At 31.5% G+C, this 22,434-nt stretch overlaps 3 protein-coding genes across 7 annotated transcripts; 1 reads left to right on the top strand and 2 right to left on the bottom strand.

The window, feature by feature from the left end:
- The first annotated feature begins 1,029 nt into the window (after nt 1-1,029).
- On the top strand, nt 1,030-4,777 carry LOC103865600 (WAT1-related protein At2g37460). The gene is made up of 6 exons (XM_009143415.2): nt 1,030-2,777; nt 3,401-3,463; nt 3,566-3,917; nt 3,986-4,147; nt 4,245-4,396; nt 4,486-4,777. The coding sequence occupies exons 1-6, from the start codon at nt 2,578-2,580 to the stop codon at nt 4,667-4,669; spliced, it is 1,113 nt and encodes a 370-aa protein (XP_009141663.2). The 5' UTR covers nt 1,030-2,577; the 3' UTR covers nt 4,670-4,777.
- An 824-nt stretch (nt 4,778-5,601) lies between these two features.
- On the bottom strand, nt 5,602-16,088 carry LOC103865599 (type I inositol polyphosphate 5-phosphatase 8). 5 transcript variants are annotated; one of them, XM_009143410.3, is made up of 11 exons: nt 9,191-16,088; nt 8,669-8,767; nt 8,490-8,574; nt 8,263-8,343; nt 7,724-7,799; nt 7,527-7,631; nt 7,052-7,436; nt 6,750-6,937; nt 6,566-6,671; nt 6,327-6,475; nt 5,931-6,219 (listed from the first exon to the last, which is right to left on the bottom strand). In XM_009143410.3, the coding sequence occupies exons 2-11, from the start codon at nt 8,690-8,692 to the stop codon at nt 5,931-5,933; spliced, it is 1,488 nt and encodes a 495-aa protein (XP_009141658.1). In that variant the 5' UTR covers nt 8,693-8,767; nt 9,191-16,088. The 5 variants fall into 5 exon arrangements, with proteins under 5 accessions (XP_033146022.1, XP_009141658.1, XP_009141660.1 ...); XM_009143412.3 differs by having other exon boundaries at nt 9,507-16,088; XM_033290131.1 differs by having other exon boundaries at nt 5,602-6,219; nt 8,669-16,080.
- Nucleotides 16,089-17,666: 1,578 nt separating this feature from the next.
- On the bottom strand, nt 17,667-22,268 carry LOC103865598 (zinc finger protein ZAT11). Its single transcript, XM_033289987.1, has one exon. It carries the CDS (start codon nt 20,714-20,716, stop codon nt 20,174-20,176), a length of 543 nt encoding a protein of 180 aa, XP_033145878.1. The 5' UTR covers nt 20,717-22,268; the 3' UTR covers nt 17,667-20,173.
- Between the last annotated feature and the right edge of the window lie 166 nt (nt 22,269-22,434).

Here is a 22,434-nt window from a genome sequence, read left to right as displayed (position 1 = left end):
TTACTTTATGATTTTAACTAATTTATAAAATTGTATATTTAGAGATTTCATCGTTTGGGGGTGATCTTTTTATAGGAGAGTGATCAGCTACATAGGGGCACATGGTGAATCGAACCAACAGATCAAACTTTAGGACGGAGAGAAGCTATTCGGAAGGCCACCACAATTTTTTTCACCCGAAGAATATTTCCCAACGTATACAGCTCACATGAACGATGCTTTATCCTAGAGACACTTATAGTTCTACGTTTGACTTATATTATATGAAAATGCCTCTAAACTGCATCATGTGTGAACTTGTTGAGCTTGTATCTCATTAATGAGGAGGTACGAACCTAACGTTATCATGCCCTCAACCAAGGTTTACTAATATATAACAAAAAAAACAGTCCATTGGTTTGACTTAAATTAAGTCACAATTCTAAGCTTAGAGGTTTCGATGGCTTTTTGTTGTTGTTGTTGTTTCTTGCCCTGTTTAGAGCATCTCTAATGTATTACTCCATTTTATACTCCAAAATAAAGTAACTTCAAACTGGAGTTATGTTTTGCTCCAATGTATTACTCTATTACGTATTTTAAAATATAATATTGTTAATATATTATGTTTTATGGTATTAAAAAATTAGTAAGATCATCTTTCATTTATACTATTTGCAAAATAGTCAATTTTCAAAAAAAAAAAATTGTTGCATAAAATAGTTCATTAGATGGATATTTATATAATTAAGAAATCTTAACAGTAATTTTTATAATATATATAGTAAAATTATATTATATATTTATTTCTAATAATATTTTATTGAAAACGAAAATATTTAAATACGGAAGATCATTTTATAAATAAAAAAGTATAACTCCATTTTGGAGTAATGAGTTGGTTTACTCCATATTTGGAGTAATCATATCTATTACTCTATTTTGGAGTGGGTTTTAGAGTGAGGTTGTAGATGATTTTACTGCAAAATGGAGTTTGAAGTGGCTTTTGGAGTAGGGTTAGAGATGTCCTTAGAGCCAATAATTACGAAGAAGATGATAATGAAATACTAAAATGTAGAAATGTGAAAAATGTAGAAATATGTGTACTATTTATTGCGATCCTTAGATCATTCTATATACATATTCATCTGCCAAGTGTAGAATAATGAATCAAAAACATTTTAGTGATAAATAACCGGTCCTTCTTTTTTTTTTCTTTTGATATATATGCCATTCCCTTTCAAAAAACAAAACTAATGTATATGCAAAGAAAATAATGAAAGTGATTCCACGAGAAACTAATTAACTGGCAAAGTGGGAACAGTGCAAAGGACCCAAAATATTGGCAATTATACGCACTTACGTAAACAAATATTCCATGAACTAAATTAAAAGAAACTTGATAGAAAGCAAAAATCTAACCAGTAGTCATTCTACCCAACAGTGTCGGTTTATCGTGAGTTCGTGACTCATTATTCATTTACATATATAGTTTATACTTTTATAGAACAAAGTATTAGAAAGAATTCGATGCATGAACCCCTCTCCTGGAGTTAGGCGACCTTACATAAACTATCCAAACTCCGCAAAAATTTATAATACGAAAAATTTCAGCCATAACTAGAACAGTAAAAACCAGTGTGACCATTTAAATTTCTGTTTTTTTTTTAATGAATGTAATTTATTCAATCAGTGCAACTGTTTTTTGTTTGTGTCAAAGAATAAAAAAATCTGAACTAATAAAAAATCTGATCACTTGGTTTGGGACAAAACAGTGATAGTATTTTGAGGCTCACCGTTTTATCTACAAACTTTGTCAAGCAGATTACAAAATTTCAATTTTTTTATTATTTCTAAATAAACAAAAAATATTGAATAAAGCATTATTGCCTTTACGTCAACAATGGCTTTATTTTCTATTTTTCTGAAACACAACTTATTTTTCATAACGAATTAAACATTGTCTGGTTACATCATAGAGAGGAGTTAAAATTAACTCTACAAACATTATGATTTTGTCCTAAAACAACATGCATAAGGATGGGCCTGGCCTTATGTTGATAAAATAACAGTGCATTTTTATGAGGAAGACATGTATGGTAATTGACATGACAATGGGTATATAGTGTTGTAAAAAAAAAGGTATATAGTGAAGAACCAAATGTCTACTTCCATAATTATACGTTTTAAGATTCAGGAAAATGAATCGTGCATTCGAGTTCGATTAAAGCAATTTTGTTTATTTAGTTAGGCTATGTGAAAATCAAATACGTATTCTCAAATGTGTAGATTGACTGTTTTGTGCATCTTTTTTGGTTCAGTTGATAAGGTAGAGATATTGGCCCCGTAAATTCAGGGTAGGGTATACCAGCTTTATACACAATATACACTAACATATACGTATAAGTTTCGTAGGGAGAATAATAATCACATCACATCACATTCTTTTGTCGTTGGCCCTATATAAAGAGAGATAAACCATGACAATCATAACAAATCATTCAACTGGAACAAACCTCACCATATCTCTATTGCTACTACTCTCAAATATAATCAAATCAGAGAAAGAGGGAGATTGTTGATCTTAAGTTAGTAGCTAGGATGCAGGAAGTAAAGAATAGGGGTTGTATGGAGAAGGCAAGGCCATTCATTTCAATGGTATTGTTGCAAGTAGGACTAGCAGGAATGGACATTCTCTCAAAAGCTGTCTTAAACAAAGGCATGAGCAATTACGTCCTTGTTGTTTACCGTCATGCCGTTGCTACCGTGGTTATGGCCCCGTTTGCCTTATATTTCGACAAGTACTCTCTACTTTCCCTTCTTTAGAATAGTTATTTGACAAACATAGTTCAACGGTTTGTAGTTTCAAGACCATGATAGTAGAATATCATTTTAGTTTATCTATTTTGGAAATCGAATTTGCATTACCAGTCTTTAACGTTTTTGTTTCCATGTTTTGATACCTGTTAATCATTATAAGTGGAGAAGCAAACAATTGTGACCTTGATAAACAAAACAGATTCTATTTTAAATAATGAAACAATTGTTATTCGTTTTTTTTTAAATGATCGATCTTTTATTTGTGAATTATGCATAGACGTTTAGTGAATTGAAAGGAAAAGTACCAAAAAGAAAGATTGAGGCTTGTGACGTAGTTATACGATAAGAAGGGGTCAGTCATATGTTAAAGGACAAAACACTTGCAACGATTCTATCTTTGGTTTTCTGTGGCTTCTGTTACCGTCATTCTTGAAGAGTATTTCACATTTCTAATGTGCAACTTTATGGTTGAAAAATAAGTGTGCAACTTTCTAATATACCTTGTTGCTTATGATGTTTATGTTGAGAATGTTGTCTTTTCGGTTGAAAAATTAATTGTCCTTTCTAATGTATTTAATGGATTATGATGTTGAAAAAAAAACAGGAAGGTAAGACCAGAGATGACGTTAATGATATTCTTCAAGATCACACTTCTTGGTTTACTTGAGTAATATCTCATTTTATTCATCTTCATTCCTCCCACACGTCTCTTCTATTACTTGAGACTGATTTGTTTTTTTTCCTATCATGTGTCTTTGAAATATAATAGGCCAGTGATCGATCAAAACTTATACTACCTGGGGATGAAATATACAACGGCTACATTTGCAACCGCCATGTACAATGTCTTACCTGCAATCACGTTCGTCCTTGCCTATATATTCGGCCTTGAAAGAGTGAAACTAAGGTGCATCAGGAGCGCCGGTAAGGTGATTGGAACATTGGCTACAGTTGGAGGAGCCATGATTATGACTCTTGTAAAAGGTCCAGTTCTAGACCTCTTCTGGACCAAAGTAGCCTCAGCACAAAACACAGATGGGACCGATATTCATAGTGCTATCAAAGGCGCAGTTTTGGTCACAATTGGTTGTTTCAGCTATGCATGTTTCATGATTCTCCAAGTAAGACGATTTTCTTATATAAAATAAGATATTTGTTAATATATTTTGACGATAAATCTTTTTTCCAGGCTGTCACGTTGAGGACTTATCCAGCTGAACTCTCACTCACAGCATGGATATGTTTGATGGGAACAATAGAAGGAACTGCCGTGGCATTAGTGATGGAGAAAGGAAACCCTGGCGCGTGGGCCATTGGTTGGGACACTAAACTTCTAACATCTACCTACAGTGTAAGATTTAGACATGTCTCAGTAAATTAGTGGTTAATGACTGTCTTGTAAGTTAATTATGTTTACAAGTTACAACTTCAATGTAAGATACATGCAGGGGATAGTGTGCTCGGCGATTGCATACTATGTTGGAGGACTGGTGATGAAAACCAGAGGCCCTGTGTTTGTAACAGCTTTTAGTCCTCTTTGCATGATCATAGTAGCGATTATGTCAACTGTCATTTTTGCTGAGCAGATGTACCTGGGAAGGTAAGCAAGATACCAAACAACAACATTAGTCACGAGTTTAAATAACGAAATTTAATTATTATCATTGAATATTTTTTTTTCTTTGGCAGGGTTCTTGGTGCGGCGGTTATATGTGCAGGACTTTACCTTGTGATATGGGGCAAAGGAAAAGATTATGAATTTTCTTCCATGCCGCAGCTAAATGATGAATCAACACAACCAAAATTGGAACTAAGCAGAAACGGGGAAGATAGTGTAAATCATGAAGTCATTACTATCAACAATCAAGGATAACAAAGGAGAACACATTTGAAGAAACAGTCTAATTGTAATACAATGTGGGCACAATATGTCTTGCGTGGAGGAGACGAGACGGATACCACTTTCATATGTTGTTCACTATGTTTCAGAGCAACTGTAGGATAGAACTGCTAACTATCATGGGAGGAAAATAACTGTAAAATAGGAATATAAATGCGAAAAATAATAATGAAACAATTGAATTCATGCAATAGACAATGAATATGATTATTCCAGTGTATTTGCTAAAACAAGATTGTTTCTGTACCTATACTACATAAGAAAATATATCGGTAATGAAGGTTACTATTCTCCTAAAAAAATAATTCAGTGCTTCACTAATTCACTAAAGAGATTGGTAATGGCAAAACTCTACCACATCGAGGCACAATCGTACAGTTTCCCGTAACTAGAAAAAATGATTGCCTTGGAGCAGAGTAGATGGCCTACAATGCCACCTAATTAATATGCATTCACCACCTGGAGAAACATTTTTTGTCAAAAGTCGGGATCCATTTGTAATATGCTTAGTTAGGTAAATGTAGCTCACCTTAGAGGAATTACATGAGTCACACCGACATTGATACCCAGAGCCCATAACACCTTCTGAAAGCAGCAAAGAAGAAGAGAAACAGAGATTGTTATAGACCAATGCCCTTGATTCAGTCTTTGGGACATATCACCTCAAATGACCAAGCAACATATTTAACTGGAACTCCATCGAGCAGACCGGTAGACAGTAAACTCCTAACATTAGAAATAAAACTATTGCTCTGTACTTTCTGTTATGCTTTTGTTTCTTCTTTCTTCGCATTAACATCTACTCGAAAAAATAGCATCGCTACCAAGCACGTTAGTTTTAGGTCCAACAAATCTTTGTTAGTTGGAGAGACAGAAGTGAAGCTTGTGTGATTTGGGATTTCATATTTAGGGCAAATTGTGTACTTACTAACAGAAGTATAAAAAGTGAACAAAAGCAAATTTTTAAATTTACTTTTTATAAACAACAAGCTTTTTCTTTACATTATAAACAAAGTCAACAACTCAAACTCCACAATTCCAAAAACAAAAAACTATCATTTCTTCCAAATTTTAGCTAATATAGGGAACCAAGAAAACAAAGTTAACCCAGTATTAAAAAAAATATTTAACAATCCTGCTTTTGCCAATATGAAAGCTCCATTGTCCAATCCTAGGAATCCATGTGTCATCTCTTCTTTGCCAACATGAAAACATCCAAAAAGTAACTAATAAATCAGGAAGCAGACGATATAAGTCTAGGTTGTGTGTCTATACAACTTTGTGCTCGTGTGAGCAACAAGATCTCTTCAGCCTGGACTTTCCCGTGGCATGTGTAAGGCAACACCGGGTTGGGACGATGGTTTTGGTTGTTCGGTTTACTTTTCCGGTTTGGTTGATTCTGAGTTGAATCAATGTAAACCGAAAATAGAGATTGAACCGGTCTGTGGTCCGAGAATCTCGACTCTCCTCTCGTATACCAAATCTGTTTCATCCCGTCACCTTTCCACAATATTCGGTCACACCTAAAATAAATGATTAGAAAATAACGTTAAAACCAAAATTTCACCAACCTTATATCAAATATTATCGATTTAATTTAATTTATTTTATTTCGATGATAAAAGCTTACCAAGCTGGTGTTCTACGCTTTTCTTTTGATTTTTCGGTTTGGGCGACATAATTATCTGAATTTATGTGATATTTATATGTTGGTGCGAAATAAATCTTCCCTTCTTCCCATCCCTGAAAAACTCTACCAGCTTTTTGTTCTATCTTTAGCTGCAAAATGAAAAATAATAACAACTTTAGTTAAAACACTCTTAAACATGTAATTACATTGTCAATAAAAAAGTAATAAAAAGTAGTAACCTGGTCTTTCTGTAGAAGTGCCTCCCAATCATGATTCTTAAGGTGGTCATGTACGTCGCTGCTGGCTCTTAACCGATAATTCAAATCTCCAAGCCATATAACTTTACTGTAACACAAAGACGCAATAGACTCATTAATAATGGAGCTTCATATTTAAATAAATAAAAATTCTGGCTTTACTTACTCATGGTCCATTATCATTTCGGGTTGATGAGAATCTTTAGAAGAACGCGAAAATCTTGTCCTCTTTAATATCTCGGTTACATCTAAGTTCCTTCTGACCTCGTCGCCTTCTCTTTCTCCGGACGTAAGATGCGTACAAACAAAGCATAAACTCGTCTCATGCAACGACATGCTAATCGATATCGAGCCCTGCCACAAGTTTGCATCGTTAGTTACCAAGCATAGACACATATCAAAATATTGTATAATCAGCGTTACGAGGCATAACGGTTTTAGTTTCTTGTATGCAAATATTAGACTGACCTTGTTTCCAAGATATCCCATGATGCCACGACCAACGCTTGACACCTTGAGGTTTGTAATACGTTTCTGGAGATCATCTCTTACCCACACACACAAAAAGATCCCCACCATCTGTTTACTGGCTGCAAGGGAGTAACCTCGATCAAGGGTCGAATTGCATGCAACTGGGTTATCATCGGGGAAATTAGAGATGCTGCGACGGGAAGGTTGTGATGATTTTGTAAGTTCGAAGGAGGTTCTGTGATTTTTAGAAAGTTCGAGATCATTTTGTGATAAGTCGTTGTTGTTCAAGGCTTCTCGGATAAGAGACAACCACTTAGTCGCGGGGCCGTTGTCCTCTGCTCCAAGTACGTTACCAGCATTTAGCGGCACGATTTCTTGAAACCTAAACAAAACAAATCAAGATGATGTTAATTATAGTACAAAAATATATATTAAACACAGAGAAGATTAAATAATATGATTATATGCATACCCTAGCACGTAAATATCGGCATCGGTGGAAGATTTAAGCCAATCTTTCAACTCTAATCCATCATGTGGTGACTTCCCTCCCACGTTCCATGTCCCGACGAACATTCTAATCATCAACAATTAAAAACATAGCAATGTTAATAAACATAGCTAATAAACATAAATATAGATACATTAATCATGAAAATTATGTATTACTTGAGATCATCAGCACGTGTCATATGATCTTCATCCGTTGATTGTTTGAAATCCCCATTTTCTTGGCCCAGCCAACCTTATTTCAACCATAAAACATAAACAAAATCAATTAATTACGCTATATATTTAGTCTTAAACAAATTATAATCAAAGAAAGATATGTATAAAAACAGAAACTGGTGAACTGAGATTAGCAAGTACACCTAAACTTGAAGACTTTTTGAACTTGCAACCTTAACCTAATCTTTCACCTTACACGTGGAGAACGATGTTATAACTAATCTCATTTAATTACTTACTTTATAATATGATTTTCATGGGAAAATCTCGGTTTCTTTTTCAACTTTTATTTTGCCGTCATGTTTAACATAGATGTCTAATCCTACAGCGAGCAATGGACCCTTCGTACGGAAGACTGTCCCAGGTCAAGAACGGTTTACGGACCCTAGATACGACGCCGTTTTCGATGCACCAAAACTATATAGTAAAAATAAGGAAACATTCATAAGCTGGTTATTATTTTTAAGATTTATTTTTACCTGGAAACCTTTCCGGCACGATCTTGTAGTAATCACCGTCGGAGCAACTTTTCCTCCTCGGCTGAGTCGGCTCCATCTTCCCTAGAAACAAACAAAATTGGAAAATATAAACCCCTCGTTAAGTCAACGAGATATTAGGAAAGTAGCCCGAAGTCAATAAATAAATATCCAAAACGGCATGGAGTTCAGAAAGAATTATCGAAAACGGCACGAGCCAGATCTCTCACCTTTGACTGGGTAATCGGAGTGAAATTCGTAAGCGTTGCTACGTAAGTTTAGCCACTTCCTAACAACGGTTCCCGGCCAAGAAGACTGTAAAACGCAGGCGTTTTAGTAAAGATAACAACAAACGAGATACAAAATAAGAAAAAAGGAGACTAAAACGACGGGTAGTTTAAGAGCGTACCTTAGATTTCAAGATCTTCCCCATAGTTATGTATTTTTCTCGCCACCGTTTTTGTAAAAAGTCAAGAACCACAATTTGAAGATGATATAGGATGAGGATCTGGTGATTAAAAGGTAAGCAAGGTATTAGTACGCGTAAGATAAATCTAAAAATAATAACGAAACAATAACATAATATTTGTGAGCAATTTGGGTCCAATCAAAGATCAAGAAAGACAGAAACTATAACATAAAATAAGAAAACGCATACCAAATTTGAACTCAAAAATAATACTAGTAGCACGGAAATTCAACGGGATATAGAAAAAAACTAGTTGCAGGAGAATCTGAGACAGATAGATTAAATATAACTAGAAAAAACAATCAATTATAGTCTTTATTAAGGATAATTATATAAAAGCACGTTGTAATAATAACACATGTCATGAAATGGAAGAAGCCAAGTTATTTCTTTTCCATGGGAAAAGCTTTTGGTTTATAAGCTTCTTCGTTAGAAAAAGAGAAAGAACAGAGTGTATGGTACCTATGTAGAGTTTGAAGAACCCATCTTTGCAATAACGAGACGGATTTAATAGTTTAGAATGAACTCAATGAAAAATAGTTGTTAAAAAGCTAAATATTTATGTGGTATGGTGTTGAAGGAGAAAATAAGGAAACAGAGCTTTCATAAAGAAGAAAAATCAAAGTAAAGAAGACGAAAGCTCGCTGAAAAGACAAGCGACAACATTGGTGAGTTCAGACAATAAACAGTTTTGTCTTCGTCAACGAACAAGATCTCAAACTACATGAGTTACAAGCACCAGTGATAATTGTAAGCTTTAAGATAAAGGTATACTTACATGATAATTAATCAGCTATATGGACAAGTTCCAGTTTAAACTTGGGTGTGTTTTATCTTTTGCCAGAGATTTGTGGGAGCTAGAAAGTTGTGAAGGATGAAAGAGAGATGTTGTGCACTTACGGCTACGTTCTAGAACGAATGCTAATGGCCGGCTTGTAAATGGAATTTATAAAAGTTGTGTTATGTGTGAGGTGGACTGATTGGACCAATATAGTCAATATTTAATGTGTGATATTTTATTATTAAATGATACTTTACATTACCTAAGCAATGTTATAAAATTACGAGGATGGAAGATTAGAAAGAAAGTTATGGTAATCGTGTTAATTAGCAGGTTCGGAGAAAAGAAACTTATGCATTTTATTTTTATTTCTAATATTGAAATTCTCTTGTATGATATAGAAAGTTAAGAAGATTTCGCTGATTTTGTTCAAAAAAAAAGAAGAACATTTCACTGATTATATTAGTCCAAATATGGATTTTATTACATTAGCTAGCTTAGGCAATTTTATATAGGATTCGGAAACTCATATATATTCTTGGTTTTGGGAGATCTAAGAAAGTGTGTTAAAAAGTAAAAATTTTGTAACTACCACGATCTATTGATTATATAGTTCAGGTTTAGAAAGAAAAGATTAAAAGAAACAATTAAGTTTATGTGAAAATGGAAACAAATAATATTATATTTGTCTATATAAAATAGAAAAACTAAGGCAGTGTATTCAACGGAGAGCTTGAAGTAATTTATATTAAATTAATAAATTTACTATTTTCAAATATAAATTTTAAAATTTACTTAATTTCATTTGTAATTTAAATTCTCATTTTGTAAAATATTTTCTATTGAAATATTTTAAATTTCAAGTTTGTGAAGTTTTCAAGTGATTTTAAAATGTTTAAGTAAGGTTTCCTAGTTTAAAAATCCTTGTTAAAGAAAAAAAAATTCTAAATATCATATTTAGGTGCAATTCGATAGTGGTTTGATAAAAACTCATTATAATTCGAATGATTTCAAATTCTAAATTACAATATACCGCTTTATAAAACTACAATAATATTTTTATATTTTTTCTCAAAATTAGAAATTTTATTATAGAAATTCTCATTTACTTTTGAAAAGAAATTCTCATTTACTTTTGAAAAATAATTATCATATTTAGGTGAAATTCTATAAGAAAATTGCCACAAATATCACATTCATAATACCATTTTTCATGTTTACACAAATCACTTTTACCTTCATTTTTAATGAGGGGTAAAATACACTTATACCCCTAAGGTTAACTAATCTAAAATTTTTTTAACGCCAATTTATTATGTTATTACAATTATGATATGAGAAAAATTACATAGACGATCCGACAAACGATATACTACCTACCTTATGAGGACCTATGCTTAACTGCATTACTTGAGCCCTTTATGAAGATCCACGTCTGATCAGATTTTTACTTGCACCATATTGAAGATCCCTTGTAAGTTTTTTTTCCGTAGTCTGCATAATTGTTTAATAAATCGCTCTCTTCGGGACTTGAAACCTTGATTTCCTGTAATCTACAAGAAATTGCATAGTCTGGGATTCGAACCCCCAGATGTGGGTGTAGAAGCTTTAAACCTTAACCAGTAGACTACAATGCTTTTACAACTAATATATACTTAGGGTTTAGAGTTGAGAGGTGAAGTAGAGTTTTTGAAATATAAAATTTAAGATTCTTATAAATATATAAATAAATACTTATAAATATATAAATAATTACTTAAAACATATAAAAAATTAAAAAAATAGTTTCAAACATAATTTTCAATTTTCAAAAATAATTTTTAAAAAAAAATTTCGAAAAACAAAATTCAAAAAAGTTTGCATTTGAAAAAGTATAATTCAAAAACATAAAAAAATTATATTTCTTTTTATTTTTTATTTAAATAATGATTTATTATATATAGATATCAAGAGTATAAAAATCTTTTGCAATTTAATGAATAATGTATTTTTGAAAATATCTTTTTAATGGTGATAAAAATAAAAATTGGTACCATGAAAGTGGTAAACGTAAAATTTGGTTTGATAAAAGCTCATTAGAATTCAGATGATTTCAAATTCTAGATTAAATACACCACTTTATAAAAGTACAATATTTTTTTTATATTTTCTCTCAAAATAGCAATTTTATTATTTTCACATTTAGTTTTGAAGAATAATATAAAGGTGTTCTAAATATGATTTAAATTATATATATATAGGTGAAAAAAACAAATTATATATATTATCATCTTAAAAATAACTACAAGTGAGGTCAACTATTATTAGTCGACATATTATTCCCTCCAAAAATAGAGACCAATAAAATGAAAATAAATATCAAAAATAATATTTTCAGCAGATCTTTATTTAGAAAACTGAATTGCTTTAATTTGTGAATATATATCTTACACACTTTTTGAGTTTTTCCTCAAAAACAAACGAAAAGCTTTTTCTGACGTGGTAGAAATTAGTTCAAACCCAGTTACAAAAAAAAAAAAAAAATTAGTTCAAATTAAACAGCAATTGGCACTGTTGACCCACACAGTACAAATGTCTTGGTCAAATCAGTTAAGTTTTTCTGAAAACGTGTACCATGCTGCTTTCAGCTTCACACATGCTGTTGCACCCCAAAAAATGCTTCGAAGTACTTGCCATTTTCCCATAAAAATAAATATATAACCACTTTTGCTATACAACTTTTCTTTTACCTTACCAGTCATACATTTTCACATATTTACTGACATAAATGACTAAAGGTTAAGAGGTACAGTAGTAAAGTATTCATTTGGAACTTTAATGTGTTTAAATGAAAATAGTTAAGATATCAGAGGAAATGGTTTCGGTGTGTTATAACAAAAAAAGTTATATCATACTTCAAACATGTAAGAGCAGCAATCTTAAGTTTTTATCTGTCTAAGCCAATTGTTTATCTCTACATCCTTCCCAAGTCCTAACATACATTGATTGTCTTTCGTGAATATTAAAGTTAATATGTATCCTTCTGCACTATTAAGAACAAAAGATTCATATAAATTGCTTGAACGTTTAAAACATTTGATTGTTAGCTTTTTTTATTAAAACCACAACAATATATATATATATATATATATATATATATATGTGTGTGTGTATGGTAATAAAAAATGAACCTCATAAATTTAAAAAAATTTGATGGCCCGGCCCCTTTTTGACTAACCCACAAAAAAACCTACGAATCGTCATCGTGCTTCGTATTCGGACATGTGTTCCAACTCCTTGATTATTAAAGTCTCGAGTACAAATCAGAATCCCACAAACCATCATTTAAATATAACTATGATCAACTAATCACATAATCTCAGACGACACGTCCTGATTTATCTACGGTCCGAATATTAACGCAAGATTTATAGATCAGGTAGGTTAAATTCTCGCATCTATTGATCTCATGTCTTTTTCACCGTCGATATGATCTTATCGATCCATTTAAAAGGAGAGATGAAGATTCATGTCTCCCAATGTATTAACAACTATTAACCTCTCCTCTAATGCTAATTAACTTATTAATCAATTTTGTTCTTTCGGAGCTTTAGATGTTTGACTAATTGCAGAAGCTTCCAATGTGTATAATTTTTATCGCTTATATATTTCTCCCTTTTGTTAAATAACTATTAAGATTTAACCTTTTGCAACTCTGGCTTATTTCTACGGGTCTACGTAACTTGTTGAAAAATTGCGGGCGACCTAACATGCAAGTCGGATTTTAGGCTCACAAACGACACGTAAGGTTTAATCATCTTAAACTTCTTGAAATTCTATACGTCACATTATCCAAATTTCGATTCTTAGAATATAGTTATTATATCTGTCTCTACTTATAGACATACATTTCTTTTTCATACGAGGGCTGATCAATAATGCAATGCCTCCATGCGTAAGATTAAAATAAGGAAATATATATGATAATGAGACCCGAGACCTTAAAAAGTGTATTAGTTTACTTATCACTATACCTCTTCGAGGTAAATATTAGGATATATATATATATATATATATATATATATATATATATATATATATATGTATATATTGATAAAAAAGTTTGTTTCTTAAAATTAAAGTGTATATAGTATGCTATATGTTGGCTTAAAAAGTAAATGACATCACAAGTTATATCAGGTAATTAAGATCTGATTTTAAAACTTTTTTCAGTAAAGCTTAGGCTAAGGGATTATCGTGAACTTACTAATGACGTTGCATTTTATATTACATTGATAATCCATTAGCCTAATATTGCCCTATGATTTATTAGAAAAAGATTATTTTTAATCAGTAAATGTTAAGCTAAAGGATTATCTCTGTAAACTGATTAAATAGTTATTTATGTGTACATCTATATAATTGACTTTATATTAGTTTAGAAATTAAATTGTTGAGAACAAAAAAAATGTAGTTGTTCATACCAACGGTGCATTGGAATATTGGTTTAGCGTTTGGGACCGGTTTTAGTATGCTCGTAATTTGATTCCGGTTGGGAGGAGGATTTACACCATGTCTTGGTATCGCCACATGCTACATCCAGCCTAGGGGAGCCAAAGACCCATATCAACTCCTGATTAATAAAAAAAGAACCTTTTATTAAACTATAGTGGTGAATTTTGCACTTACAACTTAAGAATTGCAATTAATAGATTCACATTTTCTTATAATCCAAAAGCATCGGTCATTGTATTATGTACTGATAATAAAGTATTATGTTTGCAATCGTAGATTATCTGTCATTAATTGATAAAAATGTTTCGAGTACAAGTAAGAAATGTTAAATTCTTACATATTTCTAGCCATTAGGTAATTAAACAAGTGGGTGTACAACAATAGAAAAGGGATCAAAACAAGTAAAATTTATTAAAAAAAACAAATATTGCATGCTTAGTTGGCGATTACTCAAGTTTACAACTTAAGGAAGATACTGAGTCGTGATCACGAACTTTTACTAGGTGTCATCTATTCCTGAATTTTAAACAAAATTTTAGATCAGAGTTACAACAAAATATGTAACCCCATAAATAAAACACAAACACAGTGCATTAAACATCGATTGTCCGCTTTTGCTTAGATTATGAAATAATTAACTCCATGGTTATAATGTAATCACACATACTCCAATCGCATTGATATATTTTCCAACAAAATTTTTATAAGCGGTATATAAATATAAGATTAATCACCTTAGAATAATGTTACCTATGAGGCTATGAAAGAGGACTAGATGAAATGTTAACAGATCCGCTCAGTGTTATTTCCTTTTTTAAGTGGGTAACCCTCTTGTGCAGGCGCTATAAGAGGATTTGTCAAAGCTTATATTATCTAGACTTCAATGAATACTTAATTAGAAGTGGAACCAATTTAAAATGATACATACATTCGTATTTGTAAATACAATTCTGAAATTAGGTCACTCACTTCTAAATGATTCCTAGACTTGCGGCAATTCTCATTCTAAATTTTCTGTTTAGTAAGTTTTCATTGAACTAATGCTATTAATTATTAAAAAAACTAGATATCAATCATTAAGAAAAGCCATTCGGTGAGACTCAATTGGTTATTAAACGATTCTTGCTCTCGACTTCTGATATGGGTATACTCAAGATTTATTAAGACATTACCAAATATATATTTTTATTTTCTTGTATCAACCAAATCTCGATACTATGAAAATATGATTGGGAATAACATGTTAAATTAATTAAATATCGAGCCAATAAGCGTTTGATAGGGAGTGGAAGAATGAAAAGTGGGGTAGGTTAGTTAATCTACGAACGGCGAATAAAAAAAAACAGAAAAGGCTACATAACTTTAGTGTTATCCAATTATTTGAGTTGAAATGATATGATTAGTGATTAGTGCGTACAATCAAGTGTTCTAACTAAGCTCACTTTCTAAAAGCTAAGTTCCCCAAAAAGATCATGCACATGCCCGATCTATATTTTATAAAAGAGAGAATGTATCAATGATAATGATGATCTTGGAAGAATGTAAAAGTGTCATGACTGCTAGTATATTTTAATGGAAACTTCAGTTAATCCATATTTTTATAATAATAGCATCTGACATCTGCTAGTATATTGCAGAAAAAATTAGAATATGTATATCGTTAACAGATGTCAGATACTAATATTCTCAGACGGTACGTCAACAACCTTTTCATTTATATATTTACATTTTAATATGTAATTAGTGATACTAATGAATATGTGTGATTGTGGTAGGACCTCGATCTCGATGGCTATGGCCTATGAGTGTGGTTATGGTTGAAAGCAGTCTCTAATATAGTTGTCGAGATTCGGGTTAATTGCCAGCTGGAGCTAGTTTCATAAATCTATTCCAGTTCAGATAATATTAGTATGTGTTATGAGACATTCCAAGTATATATATGTTGGAAGCTGTCTCTAATATAGCTGCTGAAATTCGGGTTAATTGGCCAGCTGGAGCTAGTTTCATAAATCTATTCCAGTTCAGATAATATATGTAACTAGGTAATAACCCGCGCCTTGCGCGGGATGTGATTATTAGTTTCGTTATTTTTAATAAAAAAGACAATAAATCTGTTTAATCTGGATATTGGTTAGGTTTTACGTTTTTTTGTTTTTAATCTGCTAAAATATAACTATTATTTTAAATTAATATTCATTTTAGTTTATTCGGTTAAAACATTTGATTTTTTAGTTTTTTCGGATAAAAACCTAAAATTAATATTATATGTTTATTTTCATATTATGAAGTTTAGATAGTTGTCATGTCGAACCAATAGTTTCATATTATAGTTTTTAAACAGATAATAGTTTAAGAAAAAGAAAAAAAAATTATTAAGACAAATCATTTTACTACAATTTGGTCGGTAGTGAAAGAAACATTAAGAAAAAATATTTCAACTTTCAAAAAAATTAGATACTTCAGCTGTGGTGAATACTTAGTTATAAGATGCTCACATCAAGGTGCACATGTATGTTTATGTAAAAAGTATATAAAAATAACTGAAAAATATATAAAGATATTGTTAATTAATATTAAATGACATTTTTGTTCAGAATAATACATGGAAGATAAAATTAAAATTTATTTAAAATAAAAAAGACCTTGACATTAGTCATTTTTTCATCAAAAGAAAATAAAATTATATTCGTAAAAAGGGGTGGACACATATCAAGTATCTGGATATTTGGAAGCATTCTTGTCAATTCGATCTTTAGCCACCTAGATATTCGGTGACTCCGATATCCGAAATGTTTTAGAATTTTAAAGAATATCCGATTTGATTCGTAAATAAAATAAAATTTTAAAAATAATTTAATAATAACATTTTATTACAAAAATAAAACATTGTATAACCTTTTAATTCTAGTACCTAATATAATAAATTTATATTGTAAAACTGTATAAAGTATAATATATATAATTCTTTTCATATATGTATATATATGCATATAACATATCGAATTAGATATATGTTCCTAAAAATATTGGTATTAGTGATTTGCTTCTTTTTGGATATTGTATTTTAGTATTTGATTTGTTTCGTAAAGTTTCAAATATCAAGATTTTTTGGTTCAAATCAAAACGGATAACAAATCGAATCAAAATTTATGAATATTTTGCTCAATTTTATCTGTAAACAATAAAAATTATATATATATAGTTTGGCTTTTGATTCGTTATCTATTTTTATTCGAACCGAAAAATCCAGAGTTTTATTGGAACTATGTATGTGAGTTTTATATTAAAAAAATCACAAAGTACATAGTGTGAACACATTTATGACTATAGTGTGAACGCGTTAGCATATTTATTATCAAATCATTGTGAGACTGCCACGTGCCTATTATAATGTGAATGCATTTATTACAATGTTTCTCTTTTAATATATAAGGGATATATGTGTTATTAGACATTCCACGTATGCATATATATATCGATTACCGGGAAGATCACATATAACATTTAATATTTGCTTAATTATAATTAGCTAAGCAATGACGTGAATAATATACTGTTAGTTTGCTCATTCACGGTTGACAAAAAAAAAAGTTTGCTCATTCACGAGAATCACATGCACTGCAGGCCTTCGCAAAAATGCGTTTAAAATCTCTTATTATTAACATAATTGAGCACTACAGTCTATATTGATACTAATCATATTATATTTTGGTATTATAATTAAGAACATGACATTGATCTCATTAGTTTAACTCTTTTGATGACTCAACATCCCATTTATACCAATAAAATTAAATAATATTTCTTACGATCGCTACTTAATGGAGACAATTAATCGAACTTGGACCATCGGGTTCGTTGGGAACTTGGGATTAATTTCCGTCTATGCTAGTGTCCTAAAATGTTGGAAAGCACCACCACCGACCCAAATTACAGAAGAATACAGTCAAAACATATATTTTATTTGGGTAAGCCAATTAATTGAATGTCTAACCAATGATTGGCTCAAACAAAAGAGATATTCCGTGTACTAGTTGATACTAATACGTGTTGATATACACAACGTTGAATGTGTTTGCCCATATATATATAATCACGTTAATGTAATTTTCATGCATCATATATTTCTGTTTTCTTCTAACTAGTTTATGATTTTTTTTAAATTGTAAATTTTAGTGGTCACGCAAAACTGCCCCCATTAACATCCAATAGGGTTGAGCAATAACGAGCATTTGATAGATTAGCGTGGAGAATATGCTCTTCCCAAATAATGCATTATGCATACGATACTGAGAAAACAAGTGTGTTATCTCACTAATTATATGCTGCATGGACGATGAATCCATGTTTGGCTATGTTGTACTTGGTTTAACTATCTAATATGATTGTAAATATTTCATATATAATTTTCTCAAAAAATATTTCATATATTAGCATCATGAATTTAATCCGCAGTCAAATAATCTAGGAATTATATGTCCCCCCAGGGTAAATATTTCATATATTATACTAATGTATTAGTAATATATTAAATAAATATATGATGCTAATATATGAAATATTCCCAATTATTCCTAAGCTCGTTCTAATTTATTTGAAAAGGAACTCAATGCCCACGTTAATGCATGGATCCACATCGACGTACATATGCTGAACCTGTGGGTCCCATGCAACATATAGACGTTCATATACAGTCTCCAATTTTATTTTATTTTTGCTAAAAGTCAGTCTCCAAATTTTCAGAATCAAAACTCGATACATCGAATGTTCTACAATTTTATAAAAGTAATGTTCATGGTTAAAGACGCGCATGCATATATTACATATATGTTTGTCTTTTATATATTGTACTCGTTCGCATGAATATGTTTTGTAAACTATAGATGTGGACCATGTGAAGATAGTGGTTGATGAGAAGTGGTGGATATCACATGTTATAATAACTTTTTTTTTTTTGGTAAAAATGTTAAAGTTATAATAATGATCACTTTTTTTTTTGGTAATAACTTTTTATATATAATGATCACTAAAATAGACAATTAGTTGTGTACGCTAAAGTAGAATACCGCTTACTTTCTTCAATACGCAAACTTAAGCTTGGAGACAGAGTCTACTATATTACAGTTCTATTGATTCTTGGGTACTAGAGTACTATTATTGTAATGTTTTGAATACTATCATTCTACTTATATAATTAGGGGCGAGTTGATATTTGTTTATTAACAACATGTAAATAAATATTAGAAAAGAAGACGACAAAACCAAAATTCTTCATTTTGATGGTAAACCAAACCAGGTCCAGTCCTTAGAAATTAAGAAATGTAGATCCTTTGTGTGGATTTGGAAAGTTCACTTGGACTATGCTTGAGTTTGTCCATTTTCACAGTTTACTTTTTTTTGGGTAAAATTTTCACAGTTTACTTAGTCTGACCTTTGCCAATTCAATCCCTTAAAAGAAGACACGGACACACACATATATATTGAAATAGATTTGAAACTAATAAAATGATATTAGAATTTGATAAACCTTAGTAAACTTGCAGCAAAACAACTAATAATCTCTGTGAGATGTGTCGAATATCAATCGTTGGATTTTGACTAGTATCTATACGCAGGACTGTCTAATCCAGTTCAGTTTGGTGGTGATCCGATATAATCTAACAGTACTAGTAGTATAACTGATCGTTTATATGTATACTTTATGTTTTTTGTAACATGGTTTCATTATTGTGTGGTTTGTAGAGAGAGATGTATGATGGTTTAGAAAATATGAAGTTTTATAAGATTATGCATTTTTGGTTATGAAAGACCTGTAAGTATAGTAATACGAGGAATACTCTTCAGAAAGAAAGGTTTAACCTAAAACAAGCGAATTTCATTAGTAACATGTAAGCAAATTTGTGGAGTGAGGGACAAATCAATATTTTGTCATCATGATTTGAGTGGACAGTTGTTGAGGTATTGGGCAGAGTTGAGCCCAACTTTTGGCCCAGTAATGATCATGTTATACTCGTTGTTTGAATGGAAATTATTCAGATAACTTTTTCTCTCATACATGACAACCAACAATGAACATAACGTTTGAAATAATTTAATTAAAAGAATGGAAGAATAACAGTACAAAAGAATTTCAATAACCTAAATGATTGATGAACAGAACAAAGAAAAAACTAAACAACAAACTTCATATCTATGTTGGGGAAAAACGTCTTCCCAAAAAGAATTTCAAGATCATTCTCTAAGGGAGTTAAATTCAAATCCAAAGACAAAACCCTCTTGCTACTACTACATCGTTTCAGAACCGGCATGTTATGAATCACAGGAGAGATGAGCTCCGATGGCTCCACCGTCATGCTTGACCTATGCCGTCTCATGTGACCGCCTAAAGCCTGTCCGGTCCCAAAACTCTGACCGCATATTGTACATTCATGGGCTTGAGTTCCGTCTTTGGTAAGATATTGTTTCACCACCTTTTGGTCAACGGTCAGCTTTGGCTTCTTATGGCTAGCCCGGTGGCCACCAAGGGCTTGAAACGAAGAGAATCTCTTGTTACACGTTTTGCATTCGAACCGGTTACTTGTATTGGTCTCGGTATATTGATTCACACCAATCTGTTTGACCATGGAGGAGGTTTGAGAGAGTATCATTAGACATTTAGAAATGTCTAGATTCTTGATGGACTCTTCGAACTCAGATCGTTCTCTCTTCATCATATTATCTTTTCCTTTTTTTTTTGGTAAGATTTTGAGAAACAAGAAAGCAAAGTAAATTAAGGATATAGTTTTCTTTGTTCACACAATGAATTGAGAGAGTTTGTTATGAAAGTTGATAACATAGGAGTAATGTATATTTATAAGAGCATTACCTCAAGGTTTGAATTTCTTGTAGTTTGAACAAAACAAGTCGCCTAAACTAATATTCTAACAACAAGTAGCACTGATTGTTTGACTTGGGACAAAAATTGACATTTTCAATTTCGCCCTTCCACCACCGAACGCAAAGGATACCCACATGGGTTTGACTAAAAAGGGGAATATTGTCTTTTCATGTATTGCACACCACTAAGTTTCTTGCATCTCCGAAACTTCTATTGCTAAACAAAAATGTTAATCAAACTAAAAAGAAGCATAGTCAACAAATGTATACAACACAGTATAGATCCAGCAGCTTGGTTTCTCATTGACTTGCTTGCCACCGTCATTTAATTTAATATCACCTAACCATCTTATATACTATAAATTATAACCTAATTTCGTTAATCATTGGAAAGTAACAGCCGTCACGTATAACCCATATAACATACAATGGTTAAAGAAAAAAAAACTGTCATCCAATGGGGAAAAAGTTTGATCATAGCCAAATATACAGACGGCAAAAACAATTAATCTTAAAAGTTCCTTTTATCAGAATCAAAGTCAAATACAATCATAACTATGAAGAGAAAATTCATTTTATTTAATTGACTTTGTTAAACACATGCACTGGAGACTGGAGACCAACTTAAAGCCATAGAATACAAATACAAATAATACAATGTATTATTAATACATAGTCCATCTAGATGATAAGGGCTTTTGGAGATAGTCAAGAACATCCTCCCTCTCTCTCGAAAAAAGACCATCCTCTCTGTATTATAAATATTATTTTAAAGGCTTCTGTATTTTAAATATTGAGTACGTCACTAATGACGAAATTGTTGATTTATCCTTTGGGTCTCATTTTTTTCACACAATCTCGATGCTCAAAAAATAAAAGAATCAATGTCAGAGACTAGATATGCATAACTCTCCCTAATTGCAAAGTGAATAGGCAAATCATAAAAGAGCTTATGGACAGCAAATGTTGTGCGGCAACTCTGTTTGTGCATCCTGTCACGGACAAGTGCACAACAACTAGCACGAAGATGATATGGTCAACAGGTAATAATACATGCACAGATGATTCTTTCAATAACAGCTAACAACTTCTATATAGTTCAGATGCTTCTTTCTCTAAGTTGAATCCAAATATGTGGTGTGCATAGACCTCTCCAGCTGCGGTCCTAACGTCTGAGTTTGGTGAAAAGAGAAAATAAGATGAATCCAAATTCGCTTTCTATAGGACTCGAAACTAGATTGCTTGATACATAACTATTAATAAGTCATTAGTCAAACCACTGAAATAAATAGGCTTCCCGCATATGTTTTATTTCATGGTTGTGAGTAATAAGATATAACTATTGTTACTGCGTTAGGCTATCTAAATTATATTGTCCTTGGTCGTATTAGGTCAAGATACTATTAGTAAGACCGTTTCCAAAGAGTCAATGGTTAGCTAGGATGTGAATATGTGATGAATGAAGATTATTGAAAAATGGAGTATACACCAAGTTGTATATAAAAGATGAGCACATCAAGTAAGTGGTAGATTACATAGATGTGCTTATGTTGAC

The sequence above is a fragment of the Brassica rapa genome, chromosome A04 (genome assembly GCF_000309985.2).
Source record: "Brassica rapa cultivar Chiifu-401-42 chromosome A04, CAAS_Brap_v3.01, whole genome shotgun sequence".
NCBI classification, from domain to species: Eukaryota; Viridiplantae; Streptophyta; class Magnoliopsida; order Brassicales; family Brassicaceae; genus Brassica; species Brassica rapa.
This window is presented reverse-complemented; position numbering and strand designations above follow the sequence as displayed.

Coding starts and splice junctions, on each gene's coding strand:
- LOC103865600 (XM_009143415.2), top strand. CDS start 2,578: ATGCAGGAAGTAAAGAATAGGGGTTGTATGGAGAAGGCAAGGCCATTC. Junction 3,918..3,985: donor CATGTTTCATGATTCTCCAA/GTAAGACGATTT, acceptor TCTTTTTTCCAG/GCTGTCACGTTGAGGACTTA. Junction 4,397..4,485: donor GAGCAGATGTACCTGGGAAG/GTAAGCAAGATA, acceptor TTTCTTTGGCAG/GGTTCTTGGTGCGGCGGTTA.
- LOC103865599 (XM_009143410.3), bottom strand. CDS start 8,692: ATGGGGAAGATCTTGAAATCTAAG. Junction 8,344..8,489: donor CTCCGATTACCCAGTCAAAG/GTGAGAGATCTG, acceptor GTTTGTTTCTAG/GGAAGATGGAGCCGACTCAG. Junction 6,672..6,749: donor GAAATGATAATGGACCATGA/GTAAGTAAAGCC, acceptor TTTGTGTTACAG/TAAAGTTATATGGCTTGGAG.
- LOC103865598 (XM_033289987.1), bottom strand. CDS start 20,716: ATGATGAAGAGAGAACGATCTGAGTTCGAAGAGTCCATCAAGAATCTA.